General features: G+C 32.0%; 1 protein-coding gene across 2 annotated transcripts; it reads right to left on the bottom strand.

Annotated features, from left to right (window-relative positions):
• Positions 1-630: 630 nt before the first annotated feature.
• LOC133183663 (serine/threonine-protein phosphatase 2A regulatory subunit B'' subunit gamma-like) lies at positions 631-15,197 on the bottom strand. 2 transcript variants are annotated; one of them, XM_061318597.1, is made up of 13 exons: positions 15,074-15,197; positions 12,889-13,010; positions 12,657-12,706; positions 12,353-12,407; positions 11,742-11,854; positions 10,156-10,324; positions 9,328-9,372; positions 8,096-8,239; positions 7,740-7,876; positions 7,185-7,260; positions 6,334-6,471; positions 3,967-4,094; positions 631-2,638 (listed from the first exon to the last, which is right to left on the bottom strand). In XM_061318597.1, exons 1-13 carry the CDS (start codon positions 15,150-15,152, stop codon positions 2,530-2,532), a joined length of 1,365 nt encoding a protein of 454 aa, XP_061174581.1. In that variant the 5' UTR covers positions 15,153-15,197; the 3' UTR covers positions 631-2,529. The 2 variants fall into 2 exon arrangements, with proteins under 2 accessions (XP_061174581.1, XP_061174580.1); XM_061318596.1 differs by having other exon boundaries at positions 12,889-13,005; positions 15,068-15,178.
• Between the last annotated feature and the right edge of the window lie 128 nt (positions 15,198-15,325).

The following is a 15,325-nucleotide window of genomic DNA, read 5'->3' as shown; positions in this document are numbered from 1 at the left end:
ACCCTGCACTCAGGGTCATAAATTTCACAATTTTGCTAGAGAGCCCTTTTATTCACAATACGCAAGACATCCAGTGTGCCTTTTAGAAATCCAAATAAAAAGATTTTCAAAGATTTTCAAAAATCAAATACAATGTATATATATAGATATAGATATAGATATATATATATATATATATATAGATTCATTAGCCCCATACTACATGTACTACCTACGGATCAATTTGTTATAACAGATTAATAATTTGTTATAACAGATTAGTAATTTGACATAACAGATTAATAATTTGTTATAACAAAGTACTATTTTTGACAAAATTTGAAGATGTATACAGATCTACTTTTCTCAAATTTGTGTTTAGCCCAGTTTCAAAGAAACTATTCAAGAAATTGTCATCAAACTTCATACACTAATACAAATTTTCATGTAGCATTACTAATGAACCCTGGGTGAGGCATATTTCTAGTTTAATGTTGGTTCTCCTTTATCTGAAAATTTTCACAATTTGACTGATGAATGACAATTATAACAGTCACTTAGTGATTCAGTTGACATATAAGTCCATTATAAATATATGTTGTTAGTTACACAATACAGTGTTTTTCTTCTCACAAACAAAATACAAACCAATATCCTTACACCATGCAGTTTATTCACATTAACACAGTTTATTCACATTAACAAGACAATGTTCCATATGTATATCTGGTGAAGACACTGACTACATCAACAAGACGCTGTACACAGTGTAATTTCTAATGATGGCAGTGTTAGAACCAATAATAGAAATCCTCAAAATTGCACATACCAAAAATCATGTGAAAAATGCATTGCACATTAGATTATAAATGTGGTGAAAAATGCTTATCATTATGCAAAGGATGAGCCTGCCAAAAATTTGAATTATTATTCAAAACATCCATGAACGTCTACCTTTTTTCTAAATACATGTATAATTCCATCTATTTAAAAATACCATAATACCACAGTTGCCTATAAGTCAGATTTTTTTGGAGTGAGATGTTGGTACACCTGTCCGACTGGAGACCAGTCCTAGAAACATAGGTATTTTTCTGGATTATGAAAAGTAGTATTTTTAATTTGTTAAGAATAAAAGATTAAATATCGATGTACTTTCCCAAAATAGGTAAATACATAGAGTATTGTTATGAAATTAATATGTTGATGATAAAAGATTAAATATCAGTTACAAATTTCAAAACCCATGTAAAAACATTAGAATATTGATCCGAGACTATTAACCGATTCTGGCAAAAAGTTGTACTGACTTAAGAATGTCAATGTCAAATCCTTTCAAAAAAACCCTTAAAAAATACAACAAACTTGTTAGCGGACCGACGTACAGGTGAGTATATATGGTAAGAGAAGAAGAAGATAGGAAAATTGAAATTTGTAACATTGAAGACGCATCATTATTCTTCAGTTCTTGCTATCAAAAGCATATAGATTCCTGTAAATGTCTACAAATGAAATATCCTAGTAGATATAAACCATCAAAACTGACATCACAACAGATATTATTTACAGGCTACAGCTTGGATTTCTACTGACTTCAGTAACATACTTATGTTGACTAACTGCAGATTCTAAAACAGAATCAATTTAAAATGATCTAAGAAAAATAATTATCATCAAAAAATGATAATTTTTTCAGCATATTACCATATATCACTCTAGAATTCTTATTTTATATCCTACAGTTCTATTAATATGCAATTACAATCAATTTACCAGTAATATGGTGTGCTTAAATCTTTTCTATCAAAAAATACTTCCAGATGATTGAAAGTGCTTTTGATTTCTTGGCATGAAATATTTGGCATATATGTAATTATATACAGGGTGTGAATATGATTTTATATGGAATGCGTGAGATAATACTGCTATCAGGGTATTTCCCATGACTACAATTCTTGTACATGTATGAAATATGGGGAAAAATTCACAGGATGACAAAGAATTGAAGCTGCAAGAATAATAAACCATCAACTTTTTGTTCCTGATCTATTACAGATTCCATAGAAAGATATTCTAAAATGACTGCAATAGGACAACAAGTATGTAACTACCTTATGTCATTTAATACTAATGTGAAGATGCATCAAAAACATGTATATATATACTTAAAAGCAGAAAATGCATTTGGACGGAATGTCTGAGAATGAAATGACACTTTATGAAATAGTTAAAAATACATGTAAGTGATCTTGACTACATCCACATATATAATCTAATCACAGAGTGAAACATTTAAGAAAAAAAAAATATTAAACACAAGTTTTCAACACTTTTTTTCAGACATGGCATAAATGACTCAAAGATATGAGACAGCAATATTTGGTATAAAAAACATAAAAAAAAAAACCCAACAAATACAATATAATGGATTTCAGTCTCAGTAGCTTGGCAGAAGTCAAATGCTTTCTTGGGGCAGAGAAGAGGCTGTGGACACAATGGCAGGGTACTGTACATTATTTCAGGACTTTCCATAAGTCCTTATAAAGTGATTCAAATCTCTGATTCCTCACTAGATTCTGGCACTAGGTATTCTCTATTTTCATAAGTCCAGAAGTCATTCAAGTCTATAAGTATACTCACAACTGTGTCTCCTTTACCACTGAAACAAGATGCATGTACATGAACAAAATATTTATGATGTTTAGATTTTGACTTTCAAAACATTCTAAAAGCACAAACCAAAGTCAAATGTAAAATTCAATATTGAAATGTGGTACAAAATATTACAAGGCATACTGTTTGGTATAGAATTTGCCTCATAGTAAAGTTTTTTTGCACTAAGAAATTTATATCTAGCTTTCCTATTACATTACTGGATTAATATTCCTGTCAGGGCACACACAAAACAAGCACATGCATCAAGAGGCCTGTATAGTCATCTGTCACATTGCAAGTTTTCCTGAGCCATGTTACATTACCACTATCACACACACTTGATTCTACACAGCATGAAAGCAAATGCAGTGAATTTGACAATTGGCAGTCCTGTATACAAGATACAAGATTTATTAGTCCAATTTGGGCCTCCGGAGGAGCAAAAAAGATTTACAAACATGAAACAAAGAAGGAGGAAGATCCAAATGATAGAACAAACATGATCTTAAATATAATGAGCAGTGCTTAATTGTATTCTTTGAGATTCTTTGTATATATTTGAGATAATTTTTAAAAAAAAAAAAAAAGTCTTTCCATATGTACATGTATGTATTCCTACACAAAAATTTGGAACCTTTTTTGTATCCTCTCCTAGTGAAAAATGTGAATCCTTTTTTACTGCCCACCCTGCCCAGGTACCTTGCTTTGAATAATCTAAAATCTGCACTTCTTTCATGTATATCACTTTTATTATATGCTGCCCTGTTATCATTGCAAAGTAGATTTTTGACAGTTTTTCTTTGTTTTTTTTGGTACTTTACCCTTTACTTTAAACTTTAGACCCCATTTGTGGTTGTTCCCATGCCTCAGAAACCAGGATTTGATGAAAAAATTAATCTAAACTACCCCGGTAATTCAGTATGGTTGCATGTAAGTTTGATAATTTGTAGATATGGTTCCTCAGAAGATTTTTACAGATTTTTCTTTCACTTCTGTAAGTAAAACAATAAGCTCCCTTTGTGGTCCCTGAGCTATGGTTTGAACAAGCTTAATTAAATCTTCACAATAAAAGAAACCTTCCATATTTTGTCATTTCTGGCTTAGTTGTTCTTGTGACAAAGACTAAAATGACCCCACCCTAATTTCAGTAATTCTGAATTATGCTGAATCCCCATTTAAACCAAAGGATGCTTTGTGGCAAGTTTGGTTTAATTGAAAAAAAAATTGAGAAGTGTATGCATGACTCAAGGACTCAGATGACTTGAAAGACAGGATGACACAGTGATTCTTAAATATCCCTTAATAATTATTGGAGGAGGATTGGTAAATTACCAGTTGATGAGATCTTGAAGAGTAATATGTAGAGGATCCCTTGGCTTCACCATATCAAATATTTCATCTTTTACATCATGAAAAGAAACTGGTTCCTGGCCATGGATCTTCATCTGTTCTTGTATAGCCTAGAAAAGGGAGGTTTATGGTCTGTTAATAAATAATTGGGATGAGGTAAATTAAAATAATAATCCAAGTTAATACACATACAATATTTCAAGAGGCCCATGGGCTACACTGTTCACCAGTATTACTTTCCCTATTTGATGAATGAGTTAATTTATATATCCCTTATATGACCTCCAACTAAGGGCTATTCCAATAAAAGTTATCTTAGGGGTGGGACACCATTTAATTTTTTCTGTTGGTGATGGTGGAGGGGGGACATTTTTGTTTTCTCAAGGGTGGGGGTAGATGATTTAGTTTCTTACTGTTGTTGGGAAAGGGGGGGGGGGGTTGTCTCTCCGGTGTGAAGCTACCAAGATATATTATAATGACGTGTATACTGTAATGAATTTGAAGTGTATATACATGTATTTACATTTAAATAAATGTATCCATTCAAATCCAGCCCTCTTGGTGTTGAGCCTACCCTGGGTAAATATTCTTAAGTAAAACTGCTTTCTTTGGCCTACCTCGTCTCTGGGGCCATGACTAGAACAATCTTAAAACTGAATTAAATAAACATGCTTGCATATTAATTTAATTGATTGTATTTTAATCTAGTTCACCCCAACTTAAGCCTTTATAGTTATAAAAAGCTGATTGTTATAATTTTTTATCAATACTCCTACATACCTTCCTTAGGGTCATAATTTAACAAACTTTGAAGCTATATTGCCATATTTTTACAGTAATCATTACAAGGTGGCTTTTCTAAAATTATAAGATTTTAAGATCTAAGATTTTAACTGTATGGTTCCTGAGATTATTGTTAAATGCTCTATCCTATTTTCACTCCATAAGTTGTACATGTATATAAAATACATGTATCTACTATGTAAAATTGTAAATGGCCTTTTCATGAACAAACCTTAATCCTATTTATTTATGGATCTTAATGCCAAGTTTGTATGAAACTGGCCATGAGTTTTAAGTGAACAAATCAAAATGTTAACATTTATCATCAAAAAGAAAGATACTAGGCATTATACAATGCCAATACAATTAAAACCAGAAGTCTCTGACGAGACTGTAGCTCTACTGGTTGTACTTATAAAGGAAGATAAAAGTAGCACTTGGACTTCAAACTTTGCAACAGCAATAAATAGAATAATGATCCTTGGTTTAGTCTCTTTTTGTGGCAAGATTTATTGCAATCAGACTAAAACTGTAGGAGGAGTAGCATTTTGAAAGTATTTCAAGAAAATTTCTATTTTAAGTAACCATGGCAACACTGTTCACTGAAATCCACAACTGATACAGAGAATTATTCATCTTAGTGTAGTCTACTTGTGTGCTAAGTTATACTAAAATCAGACCAAAACTGTAGGAGGAGTAGTATTTTGAAGGTATTTCAAGGAATTTTTAGTAACCATGGCAACAAAAATAATCGAAATCTAAAATCGATAAAAAGAATTATGTATCTTAGTGTAGTCTACTTCTTTGCCAAGTTATACTGAAATTGGACTAAAACTGTAGGAGGAGTAGCGTTTTGAAAGTTTTTCACAGAAATTTCTATTTTTAGTAACCATGGCAACACCATTCATTGAAATCAAAAACCGATAGATAGAATTATGTATCTTAGTATAGTCAACTTGTGTGCCAAGTTATATTTAAATCAGATCAAAACTGTAGGAGGAGTAGTGTTTTGAAAGTTTTTCACAGAAATTTCTATTTCTAGTAACCATGGTAACACCGTTCATTGAAATCAAAACCGATATACAGAATTATGTATCTTAGTATAGTCTACTTGTGTGCCAAGTTGTACTGAAATCAGACTAAAAATGTAGGAGGAGTAGCGTTCTGAAAGTTTTTCACAGAAATTTCTATTTATAGTAACCATGGCATCACCGTTCATTGAAATCAAAAACCGATACACAGAATTATGTATCTTAGTGTAGTCTACTTATGTGCCAAGTTATATTGAAATCAAACCAAAACTGTAGGAGGAGTAGCATTTTGAAAAATTGTTTACAGACGGACGGACAGACAGACGGCTAGACAGACGGACAGATGACGGACACCTTACTATCGCATAAACTCTTCTGGTCTCTGACCAGTAGAGCTAAAAAACTGAACAGAACAGTTTCAAGGTTTACATAAAATTTCTGTGTGTACATGAAGTTTTTTCCAGTAGACATTTTAAAAATTGGAACTTTCAAATCTAAATTATAATAATGTTGAAATAAAACAATTTCTACTTACTCTAAAGAAGTAATTCAGAGAAAAGACATTCAGATATCCCACATGTTTGACATCAAGAATTCTGAACAAGTATCTGAGGGACTGGGGTTCTCGCCGATTCTCCAGGGCAAGGACAAAATCAAGGTATGTCTTATAATCCTACAAATAAAATGTCAAACTCTGGGGTAAAACACAAACAAGAGGCCCAAGGGCCTTAACGGTCACCTGAGTATTATACACCATAGAGGTATGAAAGAGTATGAAATAATAGTATGAAGTATGAAATAAAACATAATATACTAATAGATGAAGATATGCTGTCCAAATGCAAGAGAAACAGGATGATCAGGGATCAACAAAATAGCTAGTCTAGTACTCAGTAACATATCATAGAGTACATCTATTTACTTGCCTGTACTGGCCAGTGCTAATACACAATTGCCATCATGTGTAGATCTAAAAAAAATTTCCAGTGGATGGGGGGAGGGTGTCCACAACAACTTAAAAAAAATGACTCCAAACTTTTTAGACAAGCATAAAAAAGATGTCCACAACTGACCTGGACTAGACGGAAGGGGGGGGGGGGGGGGGGGGGGGAGGGGGTGAAATTCAAAATTTTTGTTCCCCTTCACCCATGAATGCTATATGCCAAAATTGTTTAAATTGTTTCAGCAGATCCAAAGAGAGAAAAAGCTGAAAATTTTCAAATGTTAAGACACTACGGACAAAAACAGATAGCAAAAGGTCACCTGAGTAACTCGTGTGACCTAAAATACTTAAAAAGTTGAAAATACACATGGGAGTTTGCTTGATATTTAAGAGGGGACATGTTCTCAAATTGCCGAAACGAAGTTTTTTTGGATTATCCTTACCATTTCTCCTTCATATGTCAGGCACTCTTGAAACACACGATCTAGGAACACTTGAGTCAGGGTACCTGTACCATATCTAAAACACAAACAGAAAACATATTAGCAATGCTTTAATCATAATCAAATTAGGAAATTGCTATTTTTATCAAATCAATGTAAATAGTCATTAGTCTGGTTTCCCTTAATTTCATTTACACTAATTTACAGAATCATCAATGATGCATTGCCTCCTGTTTAAACCACTGTGAAAGATGAACAGAAGTTAACAACGATGTTAATTTTGATAAACTTTAAAATTCTATTCTGCATTTCATTACCACCTTTCTAAGAACACATCAATATACCACAACCTAAAATTTTCTACACTGCAGTGAAATTTGAATGTAAATTTATACATTTAAGCAATGGAGAGAAATTACAAGTATATGGACAGAAAACTTTATAATTTATTAAATACCTGGGGAAAATGACAAGCAAAATCAATTCTTTATAGTGCATCAAATATTGTGTATTTGCAGCATAAATCACCAAAGGGAAAATGGATAAGTGACAAACCTTGCCAACTCTTCTTTGCTTAGCATGCCATTGTGATCTTTGTCCAGGTTCAAATACTGACCATACACCCTTAAAGCAGAAGGGGCAGAGAACCAGTTAGACTGCTGCATCTCTGTAGATAAATCTTCATCTCTAAGCTGAAAGGGAAATTATGCATAACAGCTTTATTTTTTGTAAAATTAAAGTTATTTTCACAAAATATAAAAGTCTTATATATTTACATGTATACTAGCACCATGCGTCATGAGGATCTTGAAAACTGAACACAGTCTAAAGTGTTTTCTGCTTTTAATATCTTTCAAACGAAAATGCTCCTATTATTTGAGATGCTAGTGGTAGGAAGTAAACATATAAACCTCTAATAAATCATCCAGAAAGCTGCAAGCCAGAATATCCTGTATTTTAATCCTACCAGTCCTCATAGGGTCCAAGAAAAAGAAGAACTTTCTTACAGCAGTACACACATAGAAAGAGTAGAAAGATTTCTCCAGTCCATTCAGCTGTAAAATTAAAAGAAATTATTACATCAAGTCAAAATGCCTGTTTTTCTTGTAAAAACAGGGTTCGACACTAACGTTAGTCTGTTAGTCTCAGACTAATACATTTTCATTTGGACTAATAAAATCTGTGGCTAATTAGTCCGAACGGACCAATAAAAATTCCTGGAAATCAACATGAATAATTTACCGATGTCCAATTCTCCACAACTTTTACTGGAAAACCCTGCATTTATTTTTAGCTTTCTAGATTTTTGGCGGGGAGTTAGACAATTTCGAGTGAGCACTTAATTTTTTCGACTGATTGGTTTGAAGTAAAACGTTTTAGTGATCATAATTAATATGACACATAAAAGAAAGATGTCAGACATTTTGGATGTAATGTAAAGAGAAAAAGAACTAGATCGAGAATACAATTGTACTCGTTGATCGCGAGATTTTAACGAATCTGTGCTATACGTGGAATAAACCATTTCACGTAAATGCTTTGTTTATTTAAAAAAAGTACAAAAACATATATTGAAATGTTTATTTTTAAATCAATGTTACAAAACGTTGATGTTTCTTTTTTTTGACGGACTCATAAAATTGCATGCAGACTAGTAAAAGTAAAGAAGCACTAGTCTGGCCGGACTAAAACCTTAAAATTTAGTGTCGAACCCTGAAAAATGCCATAATGCAGATTTATCTGCTATTTAACTTGTCATAAAATAAATATATGCCTTGAAGTTAACTGAATAAATAATGATTTTCAAAACATTAGACATGATCATATAATGTACGTGTAAATACACGTACAATGTTCATGTGTAAATACAAACTGCAATAACAGTCTACTTATTATCAGTGTTTTCCCTTTGTTTCAAAGTAAAGGGTTAAAGATCAATTGTAACAGGCTAAGGGTTGATGTTTATGAACAGATTCTCTGTCAACCTTACAACAATTATTTTCAAATTTTTTATTTCTAAGCGGCATTTTTATTAATTGAAGCGGTCAATTTGGCCAGAAGTCGGTTCTTAAGGAAAACACTGTATTATACTTCTAATAATCCTCCTCATGCTCTTACTGCTGAGATAAAAGTAACTCCATACCTGTGGAAGTGTTGGAATCAATTCTAAAATGTAATTCTCTAGATCCTAAAAAGTAAAAGAAACATATGAAGATATATTATTGAAAAAAATATTTCAATTGCTATTATTTCTGTAAGTATTACCAGTATACATATGGAGTTCTCTTATAGAAATCTTTATATTGCATCATGGTGTCCTATGTTTAGTGAACACATTTTTTTTTTTAGCAATTTTGAACTCAAAGTAAAAGGGCATAAACTACCTAAGTGAAATGGTATGAATTAAACATGGACTAAAAATGACCTCTTTTTCATGTGATAGTCTTACTACAATACCCAATTCCAGTGAAATCAATAGGATTAAAATTTATCAAACTTTTGTTAATTTATCTTCCAGGCTAGTTTCATGTGGAAACATATCTTATCTGTCTTTTTCCACTTAGTAGAACAGAACAATTATCAATATCAATTTAAAATGACATGTATTAAACATTAAATAAATAATTTCATTATTCACTTTCTGAATTATTTGTAATGTCATATTAATTAGGCCAATTAAAAACATTTTTTTCCAAGATTTCAATATTAAAGTTTTATCTCTTATATACATTTTTTCTATCATGACATCAAATGACCTAAGACAAATGGGAAAAAAAAAGGTCTGACATTTTCCTACAAATACTCACTAAAGATGATATTTTTCTACACAGCAATTATTTTCTTCTTCATTTTTTTTTTTTTTTTTTTTTTTTGATGTGCACAATGTGAAAAATATTATTTGGAGGAAAAAATTATGTTTAAGTGGGGGTTGAGTAATATTCACACAATATTAAGGTAGACTGGGACTTACAGATTCCTTAAGGTACCCCTGTCCAGCCACATCATAGAGAGAAAGACCAATCCTTGTCTGATGAAGCCAAACCTTTCTCATCACATAGTTAAAGAACTGCATAATGGAGATCCTACCATAGGGATCCATCTGTAGGAGTTTTGTAAACACAGAGGCAGTAAAAAACTGTCTGCAAAAAAAAAATAAATAAATAAATAAAAATAAAAAACAAATAAATTAGGATCATTATCCTGATTTTCTTAAAATATCAAATCTTGATGTGAATGCTTCAGGGATTCAAAATTCCAAGCCTTATAAGACCAAGTAATTCCAGATTCGGACATGACAACAAGAAATCCTGTTTCATAGACATTTTCTACGGTAGGGCATCTGATTGTAATAATAAATCACTGAAGGTGCAGATTTGAATATCTGTCTTCCTTATTGAAAACATCTAAGATATTCAACTACATTATGTTTCCTGACTGAGATCAATTTATGATCCATTCCTTAGGACTGTTATACAATGTGCATGTAGATGATAGAGATTTTGATGTACAAAGCCCTGAAAAAAAGTATTAGAATGCATACAAAGCAATTTTTTGAAGTCACTGGTGTGATGTAAATGTCAATAATCCTACCTTCTTTATAATGTAATTGCCTTTTATACGAGTTAAAAGAATTTTCTGAAATCATATTTTTTATTACACAATCAAACAAATTGTTCTTAATTTACGAAGAAACATTCAGCTTGAATTTGGATATATGTCATTCTGACTCTCTAAAGTTATGCACTGAACCGGAGTATGTGACAAAAAAAAATTGTACACTTGATGCTTCTTGACTTTTACCTCCAAGAGTTACATAAAAATCAGCAACTTTGATCCACATGAAAACTAATTCTCCAATGCTAAGACATTTTGTTTGCTATTTATACCATGAACATATATAAATGTACTTATGCCCCTCTATGGGTAATTTTACAAGACTTCATCTAAATGAATTCATCTAAAAATTTATGAAGAACAGTACAAGTTTTTATCAATTTAAAAAATGCAGACCTGTTTACCCATATTGTTGTCTGTCAGTATTTTTTATAAGATTTGTCAGTGAGATTTGGTATTATCCGGAAGATTTCACTTTTCATCGATTTTACATATTACTACAGAACAACTACATTTCTAATTACCAAAACATGGTTTAATAACAAAGAAAAACATCATACCTTGCTTTCTTTCGAGGGGTTTCTGTCATTTTTTATACCACCACATTTTGGCAACCCGACATTATTTAAGTGTTTGAAATTTATATCTTTTTTAGCGATTAAAAAGCGTCAAACTGAGACAGATCATAACAAAAAACTAACTGCTAAATTAACAACGAATGGATTTCCGATTTCCGTATTTTCATAATAGCATAACATATTTTTGACTCAAAATCCGTAGCAATACGGTGAAATCGAAAAAGTAAACAGGACTGAAAATGTGAAATGGCATTTAGAGAGATGTCTGCTTAAAAACAGGTTAGACATTGTATTCAAACCCTGAGTGGGCCTAAGTTGTTGCTCTCACTGTGTTTAATACTGTACTCTGGCATTAGTAGCTTACTTGCACTTTGGACCAGCTTCCTCCCCCACTTTCAGAAAATCCTCATAATTAATCATTTGGTCCTCCCCCACAATGGGAGGAGTATGGTGCTGATCTAGTAGAAACCATAGTCTCTGTTCATAAAATTCAAACAGGTATTTAGGTGAACACAAAATAAAAAAAAAATCAAGATCTTTAAAGCATGCAATAAACTTACACAAAAAAGGCACTTCAAATTTACAATAAATTAAGACAGAGATAACAGGAGAGATTAACATCATCTTTATAAGGCATTACATGTGAAATTATACATGTAATTCATGCTTCTAGAAAATATAATCTTCTTGAAACATTTGAAGCTGCTTTTCCCATAAAGCTTCCATGCTAAATTCCCATGAGCAAACCGTTAGGTCAAATTGATCCAATCTTTTGGAAGGCCTGGAATTCTGTTGTTAAATTGGTTTTACTTTTGACAGCAAAATAGATACTTGATTCATATTCAATCATTACACTGGTGCATGATTTATACTGTATATTTAAAAATTTTATTAGGTTTCAATGAGAGATGATGTAGCTACAGCAGAACCTGTCATCATTTCTTTCTCCAGTGACCTATATATATACATGTATACCTGTAATTCATCATTGTCCAGCAACTCTCTGCTCCTTCTTTGTAAAAATACAGCCCTGAAATATCCATGTAGTACAAATTGTTAATTCATAATGAATTGAGTATAATGATACATAAAGGATAAAACCACATGCCTTTTAAATCTCTAAACTATTGAATTTTTACTTGGTACATGTAATAGAAACTGGAGAATCTTGCCCAATATCAGTATTTCAATGGTATGCTTTATAGTTGTAAGTTGATTTCTTTTTAAATCTCATTACAGCATCAGTATATTGAGTTGTTTAATGAAATAAACTGAGAACCTGGACTCCTCCCTTAGTTTCAGCATTAACGGTTCATCTTCTGAAGGAAGCTACAAACAAGATGGATAAAATCATTACAATTAAAAAAAGTTATATTCTTCTAAACTTGTTTGCAAAAAAAATCTGCAATGCAATTAAGGAATCTTTCTCTTAAATATATGAGGGTAGATTTTAAATATACAAAAATAACATGATATTACAATTCCAACAGGTAAACATGCACCATACTTACTTTCACATATAGGGCTGGCTCATTTTTGTAGCCCTTGTCAATACCCTTCCATTCTGAGTAGTATTTTGTAAACAGAGTAGTTTCCTCTGCCTTAGCTTTGCTAGGATCAGATGTTTTCTTTTCTGCAAGAATAACAATGTCACATACATGTATTTCTTACATAGCATTCAAGTAAGAGCAATGTTATGTTTATCTTAATGTTTCTGTGGAAGAATTGTCTTGGTAGGGCATGTAATAACTGTTCCCAAACTTCAGTCTGGATACTTCTAGTATGAAAAATATAGGTCAGATGTATGCAGTACCTTAAACATAACTGACAGCATGCATCCCCAGATGTACCAACTCACAAGACTGGTCTAGCTGAGGCTATTTTTAACTGAGTATAATGAACCTAAAATGAACCAAAACTAACACCTGGCCACTCAATCAGAAATCTGAGTATAACACAGCACCAGTGTAAGATTATTACATGTAGTATAAATCCCTTAGGTTGCAGTGCTGCATGTGCAATGATAAATTGTTTGTCCTTTCCCAACTGAAAATAAGGTGCACCAAAATGGCACATGATATGCCTGTCATGAAAACAGCTAGGTCATCATAAATTACTTTATAGAGCAATTATACACCATGCTTCAAAATTTGTTGATTGTAGGTCTCATACTTAGTAGTTAAACTACATATAATCCTACACTATCTGACTATAGCTAGAGAATTCACAACTGAAATCACATTGACATAATTTTGATAGCAGTAGTATCAGACCACTAGAATGCAAATCAACATACATGATCACTGTGGATTGCCTCAATTCCTTAGCCATTCAGACAACCCAAAAGTATGTTAAGAAACAGTCACTGATCATACAAGCAAGATTCCGGGAAAGTGAATGGAGAATGCTTTGATTTAATTCCCAAACAACCTCGCAAATTAACGTGCCAATACCTACGATTATTTCACACTCACTGTGACATCATTTAGAGGCAAGTATTTGCAATAACTGCAAGATGATCATTTCCTACACACCTCAGGGGTGCATTAATTTAATATAAAAAAGATTGCTATCAGTAGCTCTAAACATATAGTTGTGGTCAAACCATAAAAGGTTTGCTAGTCATCATGCTTACTTAAAAGGTTTAATAAAAGGCATCCTGATATGTTTGAAATTCTTTTATTTTCTCAAAATTAATATGCACTCATTTTTTTCAATTTAAAATTGTCTGTGGATATTGCTGGCAAGGACAACCATGTTTTAACACCCAAAGACATGTTCAATTGATTGTCCCCCAGGTGCTTGGGTTTTAGATATATGAATATGTATATAAATGATACATTATATATGATAAGTTAAAATATATAGAGAGCTCTAATAAATAGTCTTTAATAAAAACCTACTAAAAGTAGAGAGAATTTTAGCTTCAATATCTTGGCGTTGTATTGAACACCGAGTTTGCAAAAACACATGAGTATGTCCCAAAACATTCCAAATGTGAGCATTCAATATAAAAGGCCCTTTTGCAAACAAAAAATGTCATCTTGTCAATTGCTCAATGGCGAAATGTTGGGTAGGGGCAGCTTTGTAGGATGTGCCTATTTTCACAGAAAATTGAAATTATCAATTAATAATTCAGTACCTATAAGCCTCAATAAAAACCTCAATAAGCAAATCATAACGCTTGGTAAGGTCAATGAATGAGCACTTCCATAACAGATGCTGATATTGCACAATTTCAAAAACTGATACTGAAAATTTCTCATTAATTTTGAGTTATTTTATTTAAATAAATTATAATTAACATAAATCAATGGCAAAATGCTTTAGCCATATAATAAAGGAGTTATTGTAACCCTATAATAATGAAATTATTACATGTTATAAGGTACTGTATCATACATGAAAATTCATATAGTACAATTTTATTGTTGAAATGAGCAATGTCATTTACAAATTGTTATACTATCCATTGGCATATCTTTTCCTCATTATTGTAATAATTTCATACTTGTCTGTTATGGGCTCTTAATTAGAAAATTAATGTTCTGTTCTGTTCTATAGTCACCCATGGATTGTCCGTGGGAAGCAACTGCATACTGTGTAAGCAAATTACTGCAAGATGATCATTAATTTTTGATCATGTTTTGTTTACAATTTTCATCATGATTTAATGTTTACAATTTTTACACTCACTTTTCTGATTCTCCACAAACTTTCTCAATGCTTTCTTTAATTCCATTTCAGTCTTTCTTTCTAAAACTGTTATAGTCATTTTAATATTGTTAGCATTGTCATAAACATGATAAAGTCAGTCGAAAGAACTTTCCTTTTTTCATTCCCTCTCTTATTTCATGTCCTGCAATTTCATTGGTCAATTCCCTAGAAACTCAAGCAGCGACACGGCAATTGTTCAAAGGGAGATAACTGGTTGTACTTTCATGTTGA

The sequence above is a fragment of the Saccostrea echinata genome, unplaced genomic scaffold (assembly GCF_033153115.1).
Source record: "Saccostrea echinata isolate AGI-Se365-2 ecotype Australia unplaced genomic scaffold, CSIRO_AGI_Sech_v1 ptg000009l, whole genome shotgun sequence".
NCBI lineage: Eukaryota > Metazoa > Mollusca > Bivalvia > Ostreida > Ostreidae > Saccostrea > Saccostrea echinata.
Note: the sequence above shows the minus strand (reverse complement) of the source record. Positions and strands in the feature narration are given on the sequence as shown.